Genomic DNA, 19,455 nt, shown 5'->3' with positions numbered 1-19,455 from the left:
ACGCTCGACAGGGAACGTGGACTGTCAGGAAGCCACCTGAGACACAGCCCGAAGAGTTCGCTCACCACGCGGGAGGCAGCGTGTCTGGTTTGGTCGTGGCTCTGTGAGCAATTCTCCTCTGGAATCGGCTTTGAACAAGCCGCTGCGCACAGACCCTGGCTGCCCCTGGAACAGTGTGGAAGGCATGGGCTTGCAGCTCCCACCAGACAGCACCGTGACGTCTGAACACTGGGGCATTGAGAGGCCCAGCTGTCAACATCGGCCTGAGAAGGACGCTGAAAAAGCCCAAGCCAGCGGAGACAAGTTTCCGCGCAGAGAGGACGCTAAGTGGACAGGACGGCTTAAAAAGAAAGCAGCCTCCTGGAAGGCAACAGAGGACAGAGGTGCTGGGGGGCGAGCACATACCTGAGCGCGCTCACCTCCTCCCTGGATAACAGGACGCTCTGCTCAGCAGGGCCCGACTGAGACTGCAGCATCTTCAGCTCCAGCTCCAGCTGCGAGGAAACAGGGCGAGGTCGGCTCGGGCTGCTGGAGTCCCTTCAGCACGGGCCTTCCAGGAACCCTCGCCAGCCCCAGAAATCCAGAAGGGGGCATCCGATCTCCCTGGGAGCGTGCGGGCAGGGTCCCCATCATGCAGGGAAGCTGGTGGGGAGACCGTTTTCCTGGCCCCTCATTCCTGGGAGGCTCCGAGGCTGCCAGAGCCTGCAGTATCCAGCTGTGCAAACACAACTGCCTCTCTCAGCACTTGTCTCCACAACAGTCGTCCGGTCATTTGGGGCACGTTAGGGCAAGGGTCAGAATCCGAGGAGAAGGGAGCACAGCAGCTGTAAGAACATACTCTAAATTCACTGGTGCTCTGATCGGCTTCAATAGCCGTGTGTTGTACTCATTAGCTACATCAAATTCCTCTACGCAATGACGGGCTGTGCCTGGGGGCACAGCCGGTGCCCACTGTGCCTTCTTCCTGCCCACTCCCTCTCTGGGCTCTTCCTGCACAGCTCCTCCTGGGGACACCTGATCTGAGAATACTTGGGCTGAAGGCATCCAGTCTATGAAGCCCCAATATTAATCACCGAGGTCCCAAATGGGACTAATACACAACCGTGTGACCCCAAGCCAGCTGGCCATGGAGTGACGGCAAGGAGTGACCACTGTCTGGACCACATTCCTGAACAACCTTGGCAAAGCCCACAGAGGGAAAGGGTCAGAAGTAGTGACATGTGGCACTCCACAACTGACCGGTGCCAGCACCGCTGAGCTGTCCGCGTGCACTGACAGGTGACCACGCCTCTCACAGCATGCCCTGTCACTAGGCGATGGCCCACTTTCCAGAGCAAGCATTAAGTGACCATGTAGTGGCATTACAAGATGGTGTCACAACGTGGAGCAGAACCTGTTACTCTTCAAGGAGGAGCAGTGCCACTGTGTCCACGGGCCTCTCCCACCATTGCCACCCCCGACGCTCCACAGCGGAAGGCTGGATGCAGACGCAGGGGAGCCAAGCCAGCCTGTTCCTCGTCTCTGGACCGTCCAGGTTTGTCATTCCTTCCCGACGCCACCCAGATGCTTATCTAGCTGGTGGTCCCTGCCTTTGCTGCGAGGTTCAGCTCACAATGGTCTTTGTTGGGTGGGCTCCCAGACACACGGGTTCCCACACGTGTAAGTTCATCTGAGGAACCTTACCACAGTCAAAGAGCACAGGCCAGACCACCCTTAGGGTGATGACCCAATCGGGTTATAAAGCAGTCCGACGGGGCCCCACTGACAGCCCTTTCTCACCGAGCTCCTGTCTGTAACCAGGTCTACTTCTGAGCCCTATTCCATTCCGCTGCTCTGTCTACACAATTTTAGGATCCTCTCTGTCCCACCCCACGCTATCCTTCAACCATAAAAACAAGTTTATAAACAAACTGGAACTGTGTAGCATGTGGAGACGAGCTTGGAGAATTAGCATTGCAGGTGTCCTTGGGCTGCCGCCACAGCACGTCCCCTCATGGGAACCAGTCGTCTTGCATAACTCACAAGGGCCTGTAGGAGGGCTCTCCATTCAGCTCTCACCCATCCCCTACAGGCCCTCAGTCTTGGGTATTTTATCTTTTTGCATTTTTCTGTTATTGCTGATGTAAATGGGAGTACTGTCATCCCTTAGGATCCAAGGGTTGGTTCCAGAACTCCCCCCAGATACCAAAACCAGATGCTCGAGTCCCTCATATAAAATGGCATATTTGCATACAATCTACCCACACCCTCCCATCTACTGTAAATCATCTCTAGAATGCTTACAGTACCTGATACAATGTAAATGCTCTGGAAATGGTTGTTATACTGTATCATTTAGGGAATAAAGATAAGAAAAAAAAAGTCTGTATGCGCTGAGCCTAGCTACATAGTACACATTGGCAACAATATAACATTTTCCCCCTGAGAACCCAAAGATACACAGGGCTCACATAGTTTTCTTTTATTGTCTATCTTGCTGTTTTTGTGTCCTTGTAACTTTTGTTTTCCACCCTTTACTAAATTAGGTGGCTGACTGCAGTCCTTACAATCGCGTCAGCTGTAAAGAGTGATAACGCCCTGATATTTATACCTCTGATTTCTTCTTGTCTAATTTTGAGGACTGGTATATCTGTAGAATATACTAAATGGCAGTTGTGATACTGGACACCCTTCTTTGTGGCGGTCACTGGAACTGAATCTATTTATAGCGTATCAGTTTTGGGTTGAAATAGATATATTTTATCTTACTGAGAAATTATCCACCTATTTACATTTTATTAAGAATTTTCAATAGTGAGTGTTGGACTTCAGCCAATGTAAAGAAGATACGCTATAATTTGATATCCTAAAATCAACCCAGATCCTTCCTGCAGTACCCTGCCAGCATGTGGTGTATGCTGGTGTCCGATTTCCTTCCAGGCACCGTGACTGGTCTGCAATTTGTGCACGTGTGCACATGCACACATACAACCCAGGTGGGGTCCTCGCAGTGGCTGCTGTCGATACAATGCTCTTTCCAAAAGCTTTCCCCCTTCTGCACGCTCCAGGATGGTGCTACAGTGGGGACAGCGCCCGCATTTTGAAGAGCTAGCAGGATTTTTTCCACGAAACTGACTCAGCTTGATTCCTTTTCTGTGTTTTCTTTTTGTTGGAGGAGGGCAGGAATGGCTACTTTGTGAAAACTTTAGAATAACCAGTCTGTATAAAATTTCTATCTCTTCTGGAATCAGTATTCATATATTATAATTTCCTAGAAAATTATTCATTTCATTCAGATTTTAAAAGTTACTTCAAGTTGTAATATAATTCATAATTCTTTTAATAGAATTCCTGTAGGACTCGCAATTGTCTTTAGATTTATTTTTGTTTGTATTTACTTTCTTTACCATTGAGGTAAAGCTTACACATGGTAAAGCATAAATCAGGTGTACAGCTCAATGACTGTACACATATCTACACCTGTGGAACCACCATCCACATGAAAACAGAGACTTCTCGACACCCAGACTCCCACTCGCCCCCACCCCACCCCCCCAGCTGATACCTCCATGGTAATTACTCTTACTTCTTGTTTTGGATGGTGATGATTTCTATTAATTTTTTACTATGATCATGAATAATTCATTTGTTTTACTGGTTTTCTTTCCAAGCACAGGTATTTGGATTTATTATTTCTACCATTTTTCACTTTATTATTAACTTCTGCTTTGATCTTTACAAATTCTTACCTTTGCTTTACTATGGTTTATTTTGTTTTCCTTTTCTGACCTCTGGAGCTGAATGTTAATCTATACATAGTCATTCTTTCTCATTCAATAATATAAATATTTAAACCTGTGATTTTTCTTCTGAGCACTGTTCTAGCTGCTTCCCACAGGCTCTGAGGGTCAGTGTTTTCATTACATTATTGTCCAGATTTTCTGAATTGCATTTCTTCTTTGAACTGTTTAAAACAGAGATTTTTGTTCTGTTTTTGTTTCTATTTCTTCTATTTGTTTTTTTTGTTTGTTTGTTTGTTTTTTTATTTTTTTAATTTCCAAGTGTTAGGAGCTTTTTCTTATTCTGGTTTTTGTCCTTAATTTCAAATTTCATCACATCATGACCTGAGAGCGTTGTCTGCATTACTCCTGTCTATTGAATTTACAAGGTTTTCTCTATTATCTAATGTATGATTAATTTTTTGTGAATGTTTTCTATGAACATTTTTTTAAAAAGAGTTGTTCTTCAGTTTCAGAGTTAGGGTTTTTTTACATATGTACATAAAACAGGTCTTTTATGTTTTCTATTACTTATGAGTATTCTTTGCCCACTTGCTGTATCATGGATTAAGAAGTAAAATAAATTCTCCTACTACTGGCGTCCTTCATGATTTTCTGTTGAATCGCTTATTTTTGCTTGTTTTTCAACATCGATGCTCTATTAGTTGACACACGTTTATCTGCACCTTTCCTGTTGAAAACTACCCAGCCCTGTTTTCTGCGCTGCTCTTTGGCATGAATTCAGTTAATTGCGTTCATGGGTGCAGCGCCTGCACACCCTCAATTTCCCAGCATTCTCTGGTTTTGCTTTGTAATCCCATCAGAAAGGCTTTTCCTTTTAATAGAAGACTTTAGCCCATTTATATTTTGATGTATGTGTGGATATATTTCTGTTGTATTATTTTGTTACATTTTCTAACTTTTATAACCATTTCATTCTGTGGTCTTTTTGTCTTGTTTGCTATTTTGTGTGAAATTTTCCTGATACTTAGAAAAGTTTGTCTTTGTGTTCTAGTGGCTGCTTTCGTAACTCTTAACGTTCTGTACTGCCTACATTGTTTTCTGGTTCTGGCAGTTTCTATCACAGTCCTACGCTGAGCACCTAACTAGTCCAATACATTTCCCTTCTTGTTTCCCTTTATATAGTTAAACATTCTGTTACCACTTCACGTTATCTTGAATTAGCATGTTTTAAACGTCGGCTCCAGCTAATAATGATGGGAAACCCAATATTCTTGTGTTTTCTCCCATCGCCTCCCTTCCCAAGAATTTTTATGAAATGCCTAAATTCCACATTACCAGAACACAGAGTATTTACGTTGTTTTGTTGCCCTGCATCCCACACCAGTTTTGCTCTTGCAGGTCCTTCCTTTCCAGCACTTCTCCCTGACTCTCCATCAGTCGCTGGCCCCTGGCCCTCTGCCGCTCCGCTCTCACCATCTCGTCTCTGAGCACTTGAGTGCGCCCCAGCTTCATGGAGTCTACCAGATTGCTAAGAGTTATTTCTCAGCAACATGTTCCCAAACAGTTTTCATCTGTTCAATGTCAAACGTTTTTTCTGTGAAATTTTTTACTGTTTGTTTGTTCTTTGGTTTTACAAAATCGTGTGATGTTGCCTTATTACTCATATTGAAGATGTGTTTTATTCATCCAGCTTCTTGCAAAAGGCCTCATCTGTGGAATGGACAGGCATGTTCTTTTCTTCTAAATCTGAGCAGATGGTTTTGGATTCCCATTTGCCTTCACTACCTCCCACTGGCAAGAGGAAGCTGTGGGCTTTCCCATAAAAGCAAACGTTCTCCTGTCCTTTCTCAAGAAGTCAAGGAGACATTAAGAAGTACGCGTATGCATCCTTGTTCAGGCCCAGAAAGCTTCTATTCTAGCCACCATGTCCATTCCCTAGTCTGCAAACACAGGGCACAGGGCTTGTCTGCAAACATGGGGTGCAGGGCTTGTCTGCAAACATGGGGCCCAGGGCTTGTCTGCAAACACGGGGTGCAGGGCTTGTCTGCAATCCTGGGGTGCAGGGTTTCTCTCATGTGTGTCCCTGGCTGGTGAGAAGTTCCCTCAGGCTCCTTCCAACCTTGGCAGAGTCCTTTCCCTCTGGCACTGCATCTCGGCTTCTCCCTGCACACATGTCTGCTTATTTCCAATGATGAGGCCCTGCTTCCTCCCATTTAGGGGCTTGGGTTATAGCTGTATTTCTGTTTTGCTCCAATTTAAGTTTGCCTTTTTTATTTTCATTCTTCTTGGTATTTTTGGATGATTTCCAGGAAAGAAGGGAGAAATGCTGACATGCGAGAGGGTTCAAAGCAAAAATCGGGCCCTATTATTTTAACTTGTGACCCTGGATGGATAACTAACTTGCTTCCAACTTTACCCCCCACCCCCACTTTGAGCCTTCCGACCCAACTGAGCCCAACACCCCCCAGGCTCTTCCAGGCTACCGCCCACACAGCTGAGGGTGCCCGAGGGCCTGCCTCACCTGCCCTCCTGGGAGTGCCCTGCACCTCTCCCGTCCACAGCCCAGGACGGTGGCCAGCAAGCAAGGCACCCGATATGTGTCTACAGGTCAGTTCTCCATTTGTGCCCCAAGGCCTATCCACCTTTCAATCCACCTCAGATGCCACCTTCGCCATCAACTCTCCCCAAGTTGGAGGTGCCAGCACCCATGTATTGGACTGTGAAATCCGACAACTGATGTACAAGCCTTTTCTTTCCCCGGGCCTGGGAACCCTGGAGGCTGACACACCACTACCCAACTCTTCAGCTTGTTGCCAGCTCGGAACTCAGCGCACAGGAAGTGCTGCGGGGGGCGTGTGGGAGATGAGGGTGCCAGTGAAGGTGTCACCGTTCCTGTGTGTGCAGCCGAGTACAGCCCAGCCAGGGGACAGTGAGCAACAGGGCGCAGGGCGGTTTCTGGGGCAGCAGAGTAAATACACCGGGAACTGAGTCAACCCAGAAGGAGAAAAGATCTGGAATCTGTTTACCTACTAGTCACCCAGTTTAAGAAACGATGTAACCACATGAGTATTTAAAAGGAGGAAAACCCAGTCCGGTTTAGACAAAGGCTGTCAGGAGACGAGCATGAGTAGCACGGCTTTGGGGGTGACCTGGGTGAGCTGGGAACAGTCAAGTCCTCGCCCGGACCCTAACTGCAGGCCCTGCTGGCTCCACAGCCACAGGCGCCCCAGGAAGCCCGGGCCCGCCCCACACTCTCTCACAGTAACAGGCTTTGACGGGGTCAAACGGGCTGATTAGTGAGAAGGTGCTGTTACCAGGCTGGCTGGGAACCAGTACCTGCCACGAGGGGTGGGCATAAAACCCGTCTCTGATCATTCCCGCAGACGCTTAATCTGTCAGGTGGCGACAGCACCTTCCACCTCTGAGGTCCAAGCATTAAGTGAGAAAACGTCAATCAAGGTTACCAGAGGGTCCTTGCCCCTCAGCACCCCTGCCCCCCTTACCCCCCCCCCCCCGCCCCTTTCCCTGCCCTCCCCCTGCAGCCCTCCCAGCTCCTCCCCCCCGCAGCCCCTCCCCCCACAGCCTCCCCCCCGCAGCCCCTCCCCCCCACAGCCCCTTCCCCCGCAGCCCCTGCCCCCCGCTGCCCCTCCCACCACAGCCTCCCCCCCGCAGCCCCTCCCCCCACAGCCCCTCCCCCACAGCCTCCCACCCCCGCAGCCCCTCCCCCACAGCCCCTCCCCCCACAGCCCCTTCCCCCGCAGCCCCTGCCCCCCGCTGCCCCTCCCCCCACAGCCTCCTCCCCCCCGCAGCCCCTCCCCCACAGCCTCCCACCCCCGCAGCCCCTCCCCCGCAGCCCCTCCCCCCACAGCCCCTTCCCCCCGCTGCCCCTCCCCCCACAGCCTCCCACCCCCCGCAGCCCCTCCCCCGCAGCCCCACCCCCCACAGCCCCTCCCCCCACAGCCCCTCCCCCAGCAGTACCAACCCAACAAACACTCACGCACTCTCCCACACTGCCTCACGCACACACACCCAATACGTCTCACGTCACACTCACATCACACTCCCATACATACTTTCCCTCACACACTCTTACATTCACAGATCACTCTCGCGCACTCTCTCACACCCACCCCTAACACACTCCCATTCCCCCTTACACACACTCTCCCATACATACTCTTCCTAACACACACTCACACATACCTGCTCAGGGTGACTGAGCTGTCTCTCCCTCTCTGGCCCCAGTACCGTAGGGGAGTGGTCTGGGAGCCCTTGGGGGTGCCCTTCTTGACCACCTCAGGCCAGGCCCGACTGGGAGGCAGAGACTGGCGTCAGCCAGTGGAAGCTAAGCCACGTTGCTATTGGCTGGCCCAGGGAGTCCTGGGAAGCAGAGAGCACTGGGAAGACGTGAAAACTGCGCCCTGTAACTACCTGTTCCATGAGATCACCGAGAAGATCGCACGCAGCTGGTTAAGAAAAGACACAAGGACTAACTGGATTGAGAGACCCGACAAATGACTTAGAACCATGAAACACTATTCTAGAACCCACCCTGAAGCAAATTTACCTCCCAGCACAAAGGACTGCAAAGAAAACTATTTTCTGAGGGGCTGTTTGCAGCAGCGGCATGCCGGGCACGAGGCACGGCCCATGAGAGGGACAGGACAGGGTCCTCGGCCTGCCAGTGTAGAGCCACTTCTCAATGTTACCCTGAACGTCTCCACGTTGCTTTGCCAAGAGAGGGCTTGCCCTGCCCGTTTCCAAACAAATTCAGATTCCTTTCCCGAGCTGGCTCTCCTAATAGAGGCATAACTACCAGCAGTGCCTGCTCCACATGGATCAAGAGCCTGGGGAAGAGGCCTGAAGCTCCGAGCGGCCACCACTGCCCTGGGAGGGAGCTGCCAGGCGGGCAGAGCCCTGAGTCCCTACGGTAGCAGGCTGCGCTGGCACTGGGGCAGGCGGGGGTTTCCATGGGGAAGGCAGACAAGCTGGGGAAGGCCCTGGCTCAGCAGGGCTTGTCTTCACAGCCCCTCGTGAGGCCCTGCTTCTCACTCTGAGGTGACACAGCTGCGGCCACGGGAGGCACCCATTCTTTCAAAGCTAATGGAGGGCCTCACATTCACTGCTGCGTCCACACTGCCTCCTGGAGCCAAACAAGCTGGGCCGGCAGCGGGCCTGCTGACTTCAGGGTGCTGGTCATCTGAGGCCTGCACGGAGGATGCGCCCACGCCCAGCCATGCAGGTGAGTGTAGGAAGGAATGGACCCCATGCCAGGCCTGGCCAGCCTTGCTGTAGTGACCGCAGAACAGTGCGTGGAACCCCGGCTAAGATGCACAGAGACAGCAAAAGCAGTGGGGAACGCTGCCTTGTGGGTCTCTGCTGCTTTATCCATAGCCAGGATTTGGGGGCCCTGGGCTCCTGGAAACTTCCCACCCAGCTCCCTGGGGACTGTCTTTGGGAGGCAGGCAGCGCCTCATTGGGGCCTGGTGCCGGCATGTCAGGGAGCCTCAGAAAGGGCGGCAGGGCTCGGGGTTCTAGTGACAGACACCCCGAAGGCAGTCCCTGGTGTGGATGGAGTCCAGGAACTGCAGGGTGGCACTGCTTTTCAGTATCTCCTAGACCAGGGGTCAGACATGTCCAGAGCGCAGGGCCCAGAGCAAACGCTCCCGTGCGGGCCTCGCGGCCTGGCTGCTGTGGTGAGGACATTTTCACGGCGCTTTGGGCAGAGCACCCTGGACAGCCAGGACCCAGGAATGGCAATAATTGGCCCTAGGACAAGCACTGCTCCAGGTCAGCTGGCACGTGATAACATGCCACAGAGAGCTGCGACCATTTCCTGCAGCTTCTCTGCAGCCCTGCACACGCTCAGGATGTTTATAGGTTACAAAGTGTGCAGCATCCAGCCAGCCAGGGGTCAGAATGAATACAACTGAATCCCATTTTTTCAACAGTTAAGTGGAGAAATGGAAGGAGAAAAAAGACCAAAACAAAATTTATGGAGATGGAAACGACAACGCCTAAAATCCATAAATGTATAAATCATCTTCCTGGAAGGTTAGATACTAACTAAAGAAAAAATCAGAGAACTTGAAGGCACAGCAATAGAAACCAATTCAAAATGAAAACCAGAGAGAAAAAGAATTTTAAAAAATGAAGAGAGCACAGTGAGTGCTGGGACAGGTGCAAGCATCATAAACGTGGTGAACTGGCGTCTCGGCAGGAGGACCCATGAGGATAAGGGATGAGAAAGGCAAGCCCACAGAGCTAAGAAATGCAAACCCCCGAGAGACACACACACAAAAAGCACATGAAGGCACATTATAGTCAAAATGCTTGAAACCAGTGATGAAGAAACCATGTCAAAAGCAACTAGAGAAGATAGACATGTCACAGAGATACAATGAGACGGATGACAGAGATCTGTCACTGGAAACAGTGCAAGCGAGAAGTTAGGAGAACAACACCTTTCAAGTCCCGAAAGGGAAAAAGCCCTGTCAACTAAAAAGTGGAGATTAATAAAATGATAACCCGTTAGTGAAACCGACCAGGGAAGAAAGAGAGAAGGGAAAGCTGGGGACATTCCTACTGACTTTTAAAGAAAGAAGGATTATAAGCTGATGCTATAAATAACTGTTCATCAAAAACTCAGATAACTTAGATGAAGTGGACAAATTCCTAGAAAAACACAAATTATCAAACCCGACTCAAGAAACAGAAAATCTAAACAGACCTGTAACAAGTAAGAAGACTCAACCAATAACTGAAAACCTCCCAACAAAGAAATGTCTGGGACCAGATGGCTTCACTGGTGAGTTCTACCAACATTTAGAGAATTAACGCCAACACTTCCCAAATCCTCCCAAGACATGAAGAGGAAGAAACACTTCTGAACTCGTTCTGCGAGGCAAGCGTTACCCTGCACCCCAAACCACATAAGACATCCCATGAAAGAAAATTAAGATCAATAACCGTTATGAATATCGGTGTAAAAATCCTCTACAAGACACTCGCAAACTGTACCCAGCAGCACCTGAGAAGGATTATGCACACGGCCAGGTGGCGTTTATACCAGGAGCACAAGGGGAACTCAACGTGTAACAATCAAACACACCACAGTAACAGAACAAAGGGAAAAGCTCCACATGGTCACCTCAATAGAGGCAGGAAAACACTTGGCAAAAATCCAATGCCCTTTCATGATAAAAATACTCAATAAACTAGAAATAGGAGTGAACTTTCGCAACACACTCAAGGGCACTTACTAGAACCCACAGCTAACAGCATCCTCCATGGGAAAGACCGAGAGTTTCCCTTAAGATCAGGAACACGACAAGGATGCCCGCTCTCACCACTGCTAGCGACACTGTGCTGAAGTCCTAGCCAGAGCAGTCAGGCAAGAACAAGAAATAAAAGGCATCCAAATCGGAAGGGAGAAGTAAAGCTATCTCTACTTGCAAATGACACGATCACATATGTAGAAAATCCTCAATAGTAATAATTATTATAATAATAAAAATAAACCACAACCTATTAAGAGTTGAATGAATTCAGCAAAGTTGCAGGATTAAGATCAACACACAAAAATCAGTGGCATGTCTATACACCAGTAATTACAATTAAAAAGGAAATTAAGAAAACAATTCCATTTACAATAGCATCAAAGAGAATAGAACTGAAGACTACAAAACATCGTTAAAAGAAACTAAAGAAAACCCACATAAAAGGGAAGACATTGTGTTCATAGGCTGAACGACTTAATGTTAAGATGGCAATTCCCCTCAAAGTGAGCTACAGAGTCAATGAAACCCGTCAAAATCCTCAGCCTTTTTTGCAGACACGGAAAGAAAAACTGATCCTAAAATTCATGCAGAATTGCAAGATCCCAAATAGCCAAGATGATCTTGAAAAAGAAGAAGAAAGTTGGAGGATTCAGTTGCCAATTTCGAAACTTACTGTGAAGCGACAGTTATCAGAACTGTGGTGCTGACAGAAGGATTGACACAGCGATCAATGCACTAGAAGAAGCCCAGAAATAAACCCCTACGTCTATGGCCAACTGATGATTGATAAGGGTGCCAAGGACAGTCTCTTCAACAAATGGTGCCGGGACAACCGGACACCCCCAGGCAAAAGAAGGAAGGGGGGGCTCTTATCTCACACCACCTTCAAAAATTAAGTCAAAATGAAGCAAGATGGGTCAAAACCTAAATGTAAGAGCTAAAACTATAAAACTCTTGGGGAAAAAAAAGCAGGAGTAAATCTTCCTGATCTTGGGTTTGGCAACAGTTTCTTAGCTCTGATACCTAAAACACAAATAAATGACAAAAGAAAGGGATACAATGGACTTCATCAAAGCTAAAACCTTCATGCACCAAAGGACATTATCAAGAGTGAAAAGACAACCTGCGGAGTGGGAGAAAATGTTTGCAAATCCTAAGTCTGATCAGGATCTAGTGTCCACAATGCATAGAGAACTCACAGAATTTACCTCTCACAGGGCACTCGCAACTGAACAACAAAAAGACAAACCATCCAACTTAAAAATGGTAAAGGACTGAACAGACATTTCTCCAAAGAAGACATCAAATGGGCAACAAAATATGAAGAAAAGCTCAATTTCACTGGCCATCAGGGAAAAGCAAACCCAAACCACAATGAGACGCCACTTCACACCCATTAGGGTGGCTCTAATTAAAAAGAAAAGAAAATTACAGATGTTATTTTTACCCTTTCTTTCCTGGTATTGGTAATATGGTCTTCTCTGCTTTTGTTCTGATTACTCTGGCTAGAGGGTCACCAATTTTGTTATCTCAAAGAACCAGAGTTTGGTCTCATTTACAGAACTCAACTGTAAGTGTGACGGAGATGAAAAACTTCTTCCTTTCAGTTGGGGCAACAGGCATTTTCCTGAGAGGGAAGCAGGAAGCAGAGGAACACGTGACGGACACGTGACGAAGGCGCTCACCAAGGTCAGGGACGGTCACAGAGCTCAGCAGACGCGGCGCCTTGGCAGCAGCGCCAGGTCTGTGGGGGCCAGCCTTCTGAAGGGCCATGTGTCAGTCTGGTGACAAGGTCCCTCCCTCTTCCACGAGGAGGCTGGACCTGCCCGATTCACTCACAGCAACAGTGTTGTGAAACGCTCGTGCTAGAACAGAGGGCAGCTTGCTAGTACAGCAGAGCCTTTACATGGAGACCGTGTACTTCAGCCAACTTGAGAGGATACAGGTTCCACCCAGGGGCCTTTGCCAAGGCCACAAAGCACGCTCTCCCCTCCCCAGCAGCAATTCTAACTCACATGGCTGCTACTGGGCGGAGCACAGTGAGGACGCTCACACTCCCAAGCCAGCTCATCCCGTTCACACAGCTCAGGTCCCACCTGCACCGAGCATCACAGTCACGGGGGCTGAGGCCCCGGTCCTTCGTGAGCGCCTAGAGCCCCATGTGGGTGGGTTTCCGGCCTCCCAGAGAAGGGAGGATGCTGCTCAAAGGGCAGCCCTGCTCGGTACAGGACCCACCAGCCTCTGTGAAGGTGTTGTGTGGCTGCTGCTTCCTGGGGAGCGGCCCCCTTCCGCCATCCTTTCCAGCCTGGAGGGGAGGGGGACGGCAGCCACGGATGGCTCCCCAGGAAGTTTGTACTGCTCACGGGGTCACCTGCCTTTACCTCAGAGGAGAAGCCCAGCTGAATTTTCATCTAGAAGGCCAGTTTATTATTTCTTGTCAGCACATTTGCCAAGAAAGCGAACGTGAACGCAATCCCCAGCCTGCCCGCCGAGGGACAGGATCCCGGCGAGCGCCTGGTACCATTATCACCAGGGCTGGAGAGGCTCCAGGGCAGCCCAACTGCCACAATGGGTATGTGGTGAGCAAATTGGGCCTCAGCTCCAAGGCAGCAGAGGGCAGGGAGGACCCAAGAGGCAGACTTGTAGAAATCTAGTTTCAACTGAAAAACAGAAACACAGCCAGAAGCTGCACAGGTCTGAAAGCGGTATAGGCCACTCACCTCCTGGGCGTCTGGCAGGGCACGACCACCTGTCATGGTGGGCCGCTTCAGCTCCTCGAAGAGCTGGAAGCCATCCCCATCTGCCCATGAAAGGAGCTGCTTCGAGGCCCCCGCAGGTGGGCGGTACCTGCACTGTGCTTACAACAGGGGCTAGGGGCTTACCCAGATCAGCAAGGCTGCCTCCTCAGGGACCAGCCGTTAGCCTTGGGCTCGGGGTGTCAGAAGTTCTATGAAAACCCAGTGCAAGTGGAAAACCCCTGCAGAAAATGCGTGCACAGAGCAGAAGTCTGCAATTCCAAGGGCTTGCTGGTCCCTATGTCTCCACGATGCAGGAAGAGTGCGGACTCCTGCTGAAGCAGCAGTGACTGAATCTGACTGGTTTCACTGCAGATATGGCCTTTCCCTGAGGCTTTTCACTGAGTCCCAGAGAAACATGGGGCCCATGTTTCCCAGTCACGGGGCACAGACGAGCAGGGAGACGCAGTGACCGTGCAATTCTCCACCCCAGGGCAGCAGAGGTGCGCCCGGCACGGGGCCTGGTCCTCTCCACAGGGAAGCAGTGGCAGAGTAGACCCTGGTGGCAAGGAGCCGAGGATGCTCAGAGCCCGGAGCACCGAGGCAGGACGTCTGCCCCAGCTCTACCTGGACACACGTGTAAGGCAAACATGGGCGTTCATGGTGACCGGGGACCATGCTGTGGATCGGACAGTAAAGTGGCAGACTCCCTCCAGGCGCACGGTGAGAACTGGGAGGGGAGCTGAGAGCTGAGCCACAGACAGTCACTGCTGAGACATGAGAAGTTCGCATGATATGAACGGTCAATGCTCAGACCTGGCGGGGGCCAGGAGGGCGGGTGTACAGGATTTCTCCTGTCTGGGATTATCCCACAATCCCAAAGATAAATTAACCCATTTCTATTTTGTGGCTGTTGAGACTAACTCTCACTCTACATCGGTTTGGCTGTGAGGCCACTGGGGGCTTCACTGTCCAGCTCGGAAGTGCCCACTGCTCCTGGACCTTCCCTGGACCCCGTGGTGAACATGGAGCTGGCAGCCAGAGGAAAAGCAGCGTGTGAGGGGCAAGCAATAAAACAGCCAGCAATAAACCTCACAAGACGCGTGCAAGTCTAACTGGAGGAAAATGACAACCCAAGTGAAGGACGGGACAGGAGACCCATTCGTAGCGATGCACGCCGCTGCGGCGAGCAGTCACTATGCTGAGGGCCCCTTTTCCACGTTACTCCGCAAACTGCCAACTCCAATGGGATTTCTGCACGAGACCCGACAAGCTAACTCCAAAGTTCACGTGGGAGAGAAAACGAAGACAGCTAAGAAAGTGCCGAGAGCAAACAGAAAGGCCACGCCCGTCGGGCATCACAGCCTCTGACAACTTAAACGGCCAACGCGGTCGTCCAGGCGGACACACTTAAGTGTCCTCCGGCCTGGGGAGCTCTCTCTCCTTTGTGGAGGGAGACCTTTCTGCAATCGAGGGCCAGAAATTACACCATTAGAAATGTATTTTCCAGACTAAGAAACCATCTTTTCAGCCTCCAGGGAACCCCTCCTCTTGGTCCCAGCGGTTGGTCACCTCCCTCGAGCCGTTACCAACACAGCGTGCCCTGAGGACCAATTCTCTGGTCATGGCAGATGTTCCTCCAGCCTGGTGCTTGGTCCCACGGCAAGATGGATCCTGGTGACACCAGCTGCGGTCAGTCGCAGAGCCAGGACGGTCTCTTGCTCATTTACTGGAAGACAGCCGGCCACACTGGCACTCTGTGACGAGGCCAGATCTGCGGCAGGCGGCACAGAGGGGCGAGGCTGCCAGCATCAAACAACGGAAACTCACACGCCTCCCTGGGAGGGTTTGCTGGCCCTCACAATGGCAGAAGCGGCAACAGGGCCCCCGGGGGTGTGCACAGCCCTCGCAGGGGGCTCACCGGCAGGAGCCCCTCAGAGCCAGCACAGCTGCTGCTGGTGCTTTTGGGTGAGCACCTGAGCTGGGACAGGCCACGTGGAAGAAGGGCCCAGAGGACTGCATGCTCCCAGGCGAGACAGGCCCCTAGGGGACCCAGCCCTAGGACAACGGGACCTGCCTTGCTGGACTGCTGTCAGACCGTAGACTCCATCTGTAAAGAACGTGTCATTCATTGGGCCTCACCTGCGTGGCCACGTCACCCTGCCCGTTTAGAGCTAGGACACAGAAGGAAGGGCGATGGGAAGTGGTCTGCCAGGCCCTGCTGGTCCACTTCGCCCTAGTCTGGCTACAGCCCTGCCCACGCTGGCCCTCGGCAGGGCTCCCTTGGGAGGCCAGGAGGGGATGACAACGGAACCATTAAGAAAAAAGGGACTCCAGGAGGACAAGTTGTGAGGGTGTAATTCCTCTTAAATCAGAAAAAAATCTTCTATTCTCACTCCCTGAAGCATACGAAACATTGTAGGACTTTTTGTTGTTATAATAAAACACTGATTTCTGCAGCGCCGCCGCCATATCTAATTTGGGTGACATCTGTTAACTACACAATGACGGTCCGGACCTCTTTCCTTGTGGTATTAATTGCATTAAAGAAAAAGGCATGAATCGTGCTTATGCTTACTAATTACCTTGGGTTTGCTAATTAATAAGAAGTCAAACTGCCTACGTCTGGACATCTGTAATTAGCTAAAGATGTTTAACTTTTTCTTTCTTTTTTCTCTCCTTTCCTAAATATCGAACTGACTTTGAAAACAACAGGCGGGGGAATGGGGGGCTGGGAGAGGTGGTGCAGGTTCTCTGTGGCCAGCCAACCAGACAGAGGCATGAAGACGGGTCGGCGGCCCCTTGGACTCAGAGGCCACCCGAGCCCCACTCTCCTAGAAGCAGAGACACCCCTGGGGCACCCATCCGAAGGCTTTTACCAGTATGGGTGGGCAGGCCGCACAGCCAGGCCGGGGTTGACCTCTGCTTCCTTCCAATCTTACTCCAACTCAGGGGTTACCAGCAGAGCAGGACTTCCCCCGCCCAAATCGAACGTGTTTCACTGGGATCCCAGCCCTGGGTGAGGGTGGAGGCCATCCACTGAGTCTCTGGCCTCCCAGTGAATGGCAGGTCCCACCTTCTCCTTCAGACCAATCAGCAGAATGCTCCCTGCAGTCAGACTCACCCACAGGCACGTCCTACAGCCTGAAGACGAGCATGGCTGACACACAGGTGACACCCCCCACCCCCCAGCATCCTGCTGTAATCCTGTCTTACAGCTTGTTTTCTTCCTCCGCTTAGCAAAGCATCTTGGTACCCCCGCTCTCCTGTTACACACACCTGGCTAACGGGGGACCTGAGCCCAATGGCAGTGACCAGCCTGGCCTTCAACGCACAGGGAAGGACAAGCACGTTGCCCTCCCCCCTCCAGCGCCCCAGCTGCTTGGGCGACCTCACACCCATACCTTCCTCCCACTTGGCCTGAGGGACCCTCTGCTTTCAGCCCTCTCTGCCCCCCCAAACTACCCGGTCCCTACAGCACCATCTCTTCCTGCTCTACTGGATTATTCCCAGGGGTACACATCACCCCTCTGTGCCCCAACACCTCATGCAGACTCGCTTCACGTGTGCAAAGACCTCGGGGGCCCTTTGTGCTTTCCTGCTGCCCCAGGACTGTGGATGAAATGCCGTCACCAGGTCCACAGGACTCTCTGTTCCTCTCACAGCTCCTGTTACAGGGGTGACACAGCAGTCTCTGTGGGTGGCACTGCCTCTCCTGTAATCCCTGACACCTGGCCGCCGCCCCCACCCCGTCCAGGCCAATGTGTGGATGCTGGAACCTGACAGGGCTCCCGCTGCAGGCTCTACCTCTCGGTACCTGCCCTCCCTCCTGAGGACGTGAGGTCACCTGATGCTTCCCTGGCCTTGACTCTGGAGCTCCAGACCCCAGCACCCAACATCCAACAGCGTCTCAGACCCCTTTCCCCTCCAAACTCGCACTCCCCAATCTTCCCATCCCCATGACCCCGACAACACCCTGAGCCCTCACCTATGCTCTCTACCCAATCTGCGTCTGCCTCCAGTCTGACCATCCGTCACCATGACGATCCACGCACCTCCCACCCGCCAGGAGCTCTGAGCACAGCCAAACGCGGGCTCCCAGGTGCTGGCGCCCGGGCTTCACCTCTGGTGCCATCTCCACTCCCCAGCCCCGTGTGCCAACTTCTGGTCCAGCCAGCCCCGCCCTCCAGTACGTGGTGGTGGACAGCAAGGCTGTGGGGGCTGCTCACACGGGTAGAGCAAATACACGGACAGGTCATTTCAACGTGGAGGGCATGCCTACTTGCAGGCGAAGGCCAGACGACCTGCTCGAGGTCAGGGGGTGACAAGTGCTGACACCACAATAGGAGCTCGGACCCACGTCGCAGATCCGGGAGCACAGCCCAATGCCAACGACAGCGTTGTCCTGGGGCCCCCAGAGCGGCTGGCGTGGGGTCTGGGGCAGCACACGCAAGCCTTCCCTCGGGTTTTCCTGTTCTCAGAGAGCAGACCCAGGACTGGAGCAGCGCGGGGCGGCTCCCAGTCTGCATACGACAAACGGACTTCAGAAGCAAACCATCTGCCCCCACAGGGTGGTGAGGCAGCCTCTTGACACAGGAGCAAGTGCCCAGGCTAGGAGCACTTGCCCACACCTGCCTGCACCCGCCAGCACCCGCCCACGCCCACCGCCACCTGCCTGCGCCTGCCCTCACCTGCCCACATGTGCCCACACCTGCCTGTACCTGCCCACATGTGCCCACACCTGCCCACATGTGCCCACGCCTGCCCACATGTGCCCACGCCTGCCCACATGTGCCCACGCCTGCCCACATGTGCCCACGCCTGCCCACATGTGCCCACACCTGCCCACATGTGCCCACACCTGCCCACATGTACCCACGCCTACCAGCACCCCGCTGACGCCGTACCAGAAGAAAGCACAGCAAGACAGACAGGCCCGCACGGAAGCTGAAGCAAACCTGCCTCTCAGCATATCCACACAGCTGGAGGCCCCTCAGCCTGGACACTGTGCGGGTGACATCTCATGACAGCACAGGCCTGTGGGGGACGGGTCCTGACCTTGGGCAGTGAGCATGCCACTGTCCCCACCTCGCAGCAAGCAGCAATCTGTCCCTGGGGAGCCAGAACGCAGGTTCCAAACCCCACGCACTAATTCCACCCGTGTTTCTGATGACAAGAAGGACCATGGCTGTCAGGGACCCACATACTGCGCCATAGCCTAAGTCACAGTGGGGACAAGATCTTCTGCCAGGGGCCCAGGAACTCAGACGCCCCCAACCTGGCTTCCCTTTGGCCGCGGATACCAGCCACAGGGTATGCGTCTCAGGGACTTACCATGTCCGCTCTCTGCTTCTGGCTTCCCAGCTCCTCCAGCGCCTCTGACAGCTGAGCCTTCAAGGCAAGACAGAAAGCAGAGTCAGTGGACTGCTCCTCCCCTATCTCTGCCGCCCTCATGGAGAGCGGGGCAGGGGGAGGGCTGGAAAACAGGAGCTAGAACCTGGGGGAGCCTGGAATTCCCACTGTTTGGAGAAGGGAACTGAGGGGCAGCTGGGAAACATGACACCCACAAAGTGTATCCCCTAACTTGCGGCTGGAAAGCGACCGTGGAGGTAGCTGTGGGTGGAGACAGGGGCTGGGGGTTCAGCACCCTGGATGGGGAGCAGCAAAGCACCCTCCTCCTCTCGTTCTGGAGGAAGTGATGAAGAGGCCAACACCCAG

General features: G+C 52.2%; 1 protein-coding gene across 6 annotated transcripts in view; it reads right to left on the bottom strand.

Annotated features, from left to right (window-relative positions):
* The window catches only part of MAD1L1 (mitotic arrest deficient 1 like 1), a 283,750-nt gene that overhangs the window by 89,034 nt on the left and 175,261 nt on the right, over window positions 1-19,455 (bottom strand). For 5 of the 6 annotated variants that reach the window (XM_088798795.1, XM_088798799.1, XM_088798796.1 and 2 more), the window contains 2 exons: window positions 19,072-19,128; window positions 406-494 (listed from right to left, as the gene is read on the bottom strand). In XM_088798795.1, the coding sequence (XP_088654921.1) occupies window positions 406-494; window positions 19,072-19,128 (146 nt within the window). The remainder of the gene's footprint in view (window positions 1-405; window positions 495-19,071; window positions 19,129-19,455) is intronic. The other variant, XM_088798800.1, reaches the window with a different exon arrangement.

The sequence above is a fragment of the Rhinolophus sinicus genome, chromosome 5, assembly GCF_057876585.1.
Source record: "Rhinolophus sinicus isolate RSI-liver-muscle chromosome 5, RSI-T2T, whole genome shotgun sequence".
Taxonomy (NCBI): Eukaryota; Metazoa; Chordata; class Mammalia; order Chiroptera; family Rhinolophidae; genus Rhinolophus; species Rhinolophus sinicus.
Note: the sequence above shows the minus strand (reverse complement) of the source record. Positions and strands in the feature narration are given on the sequence as shown.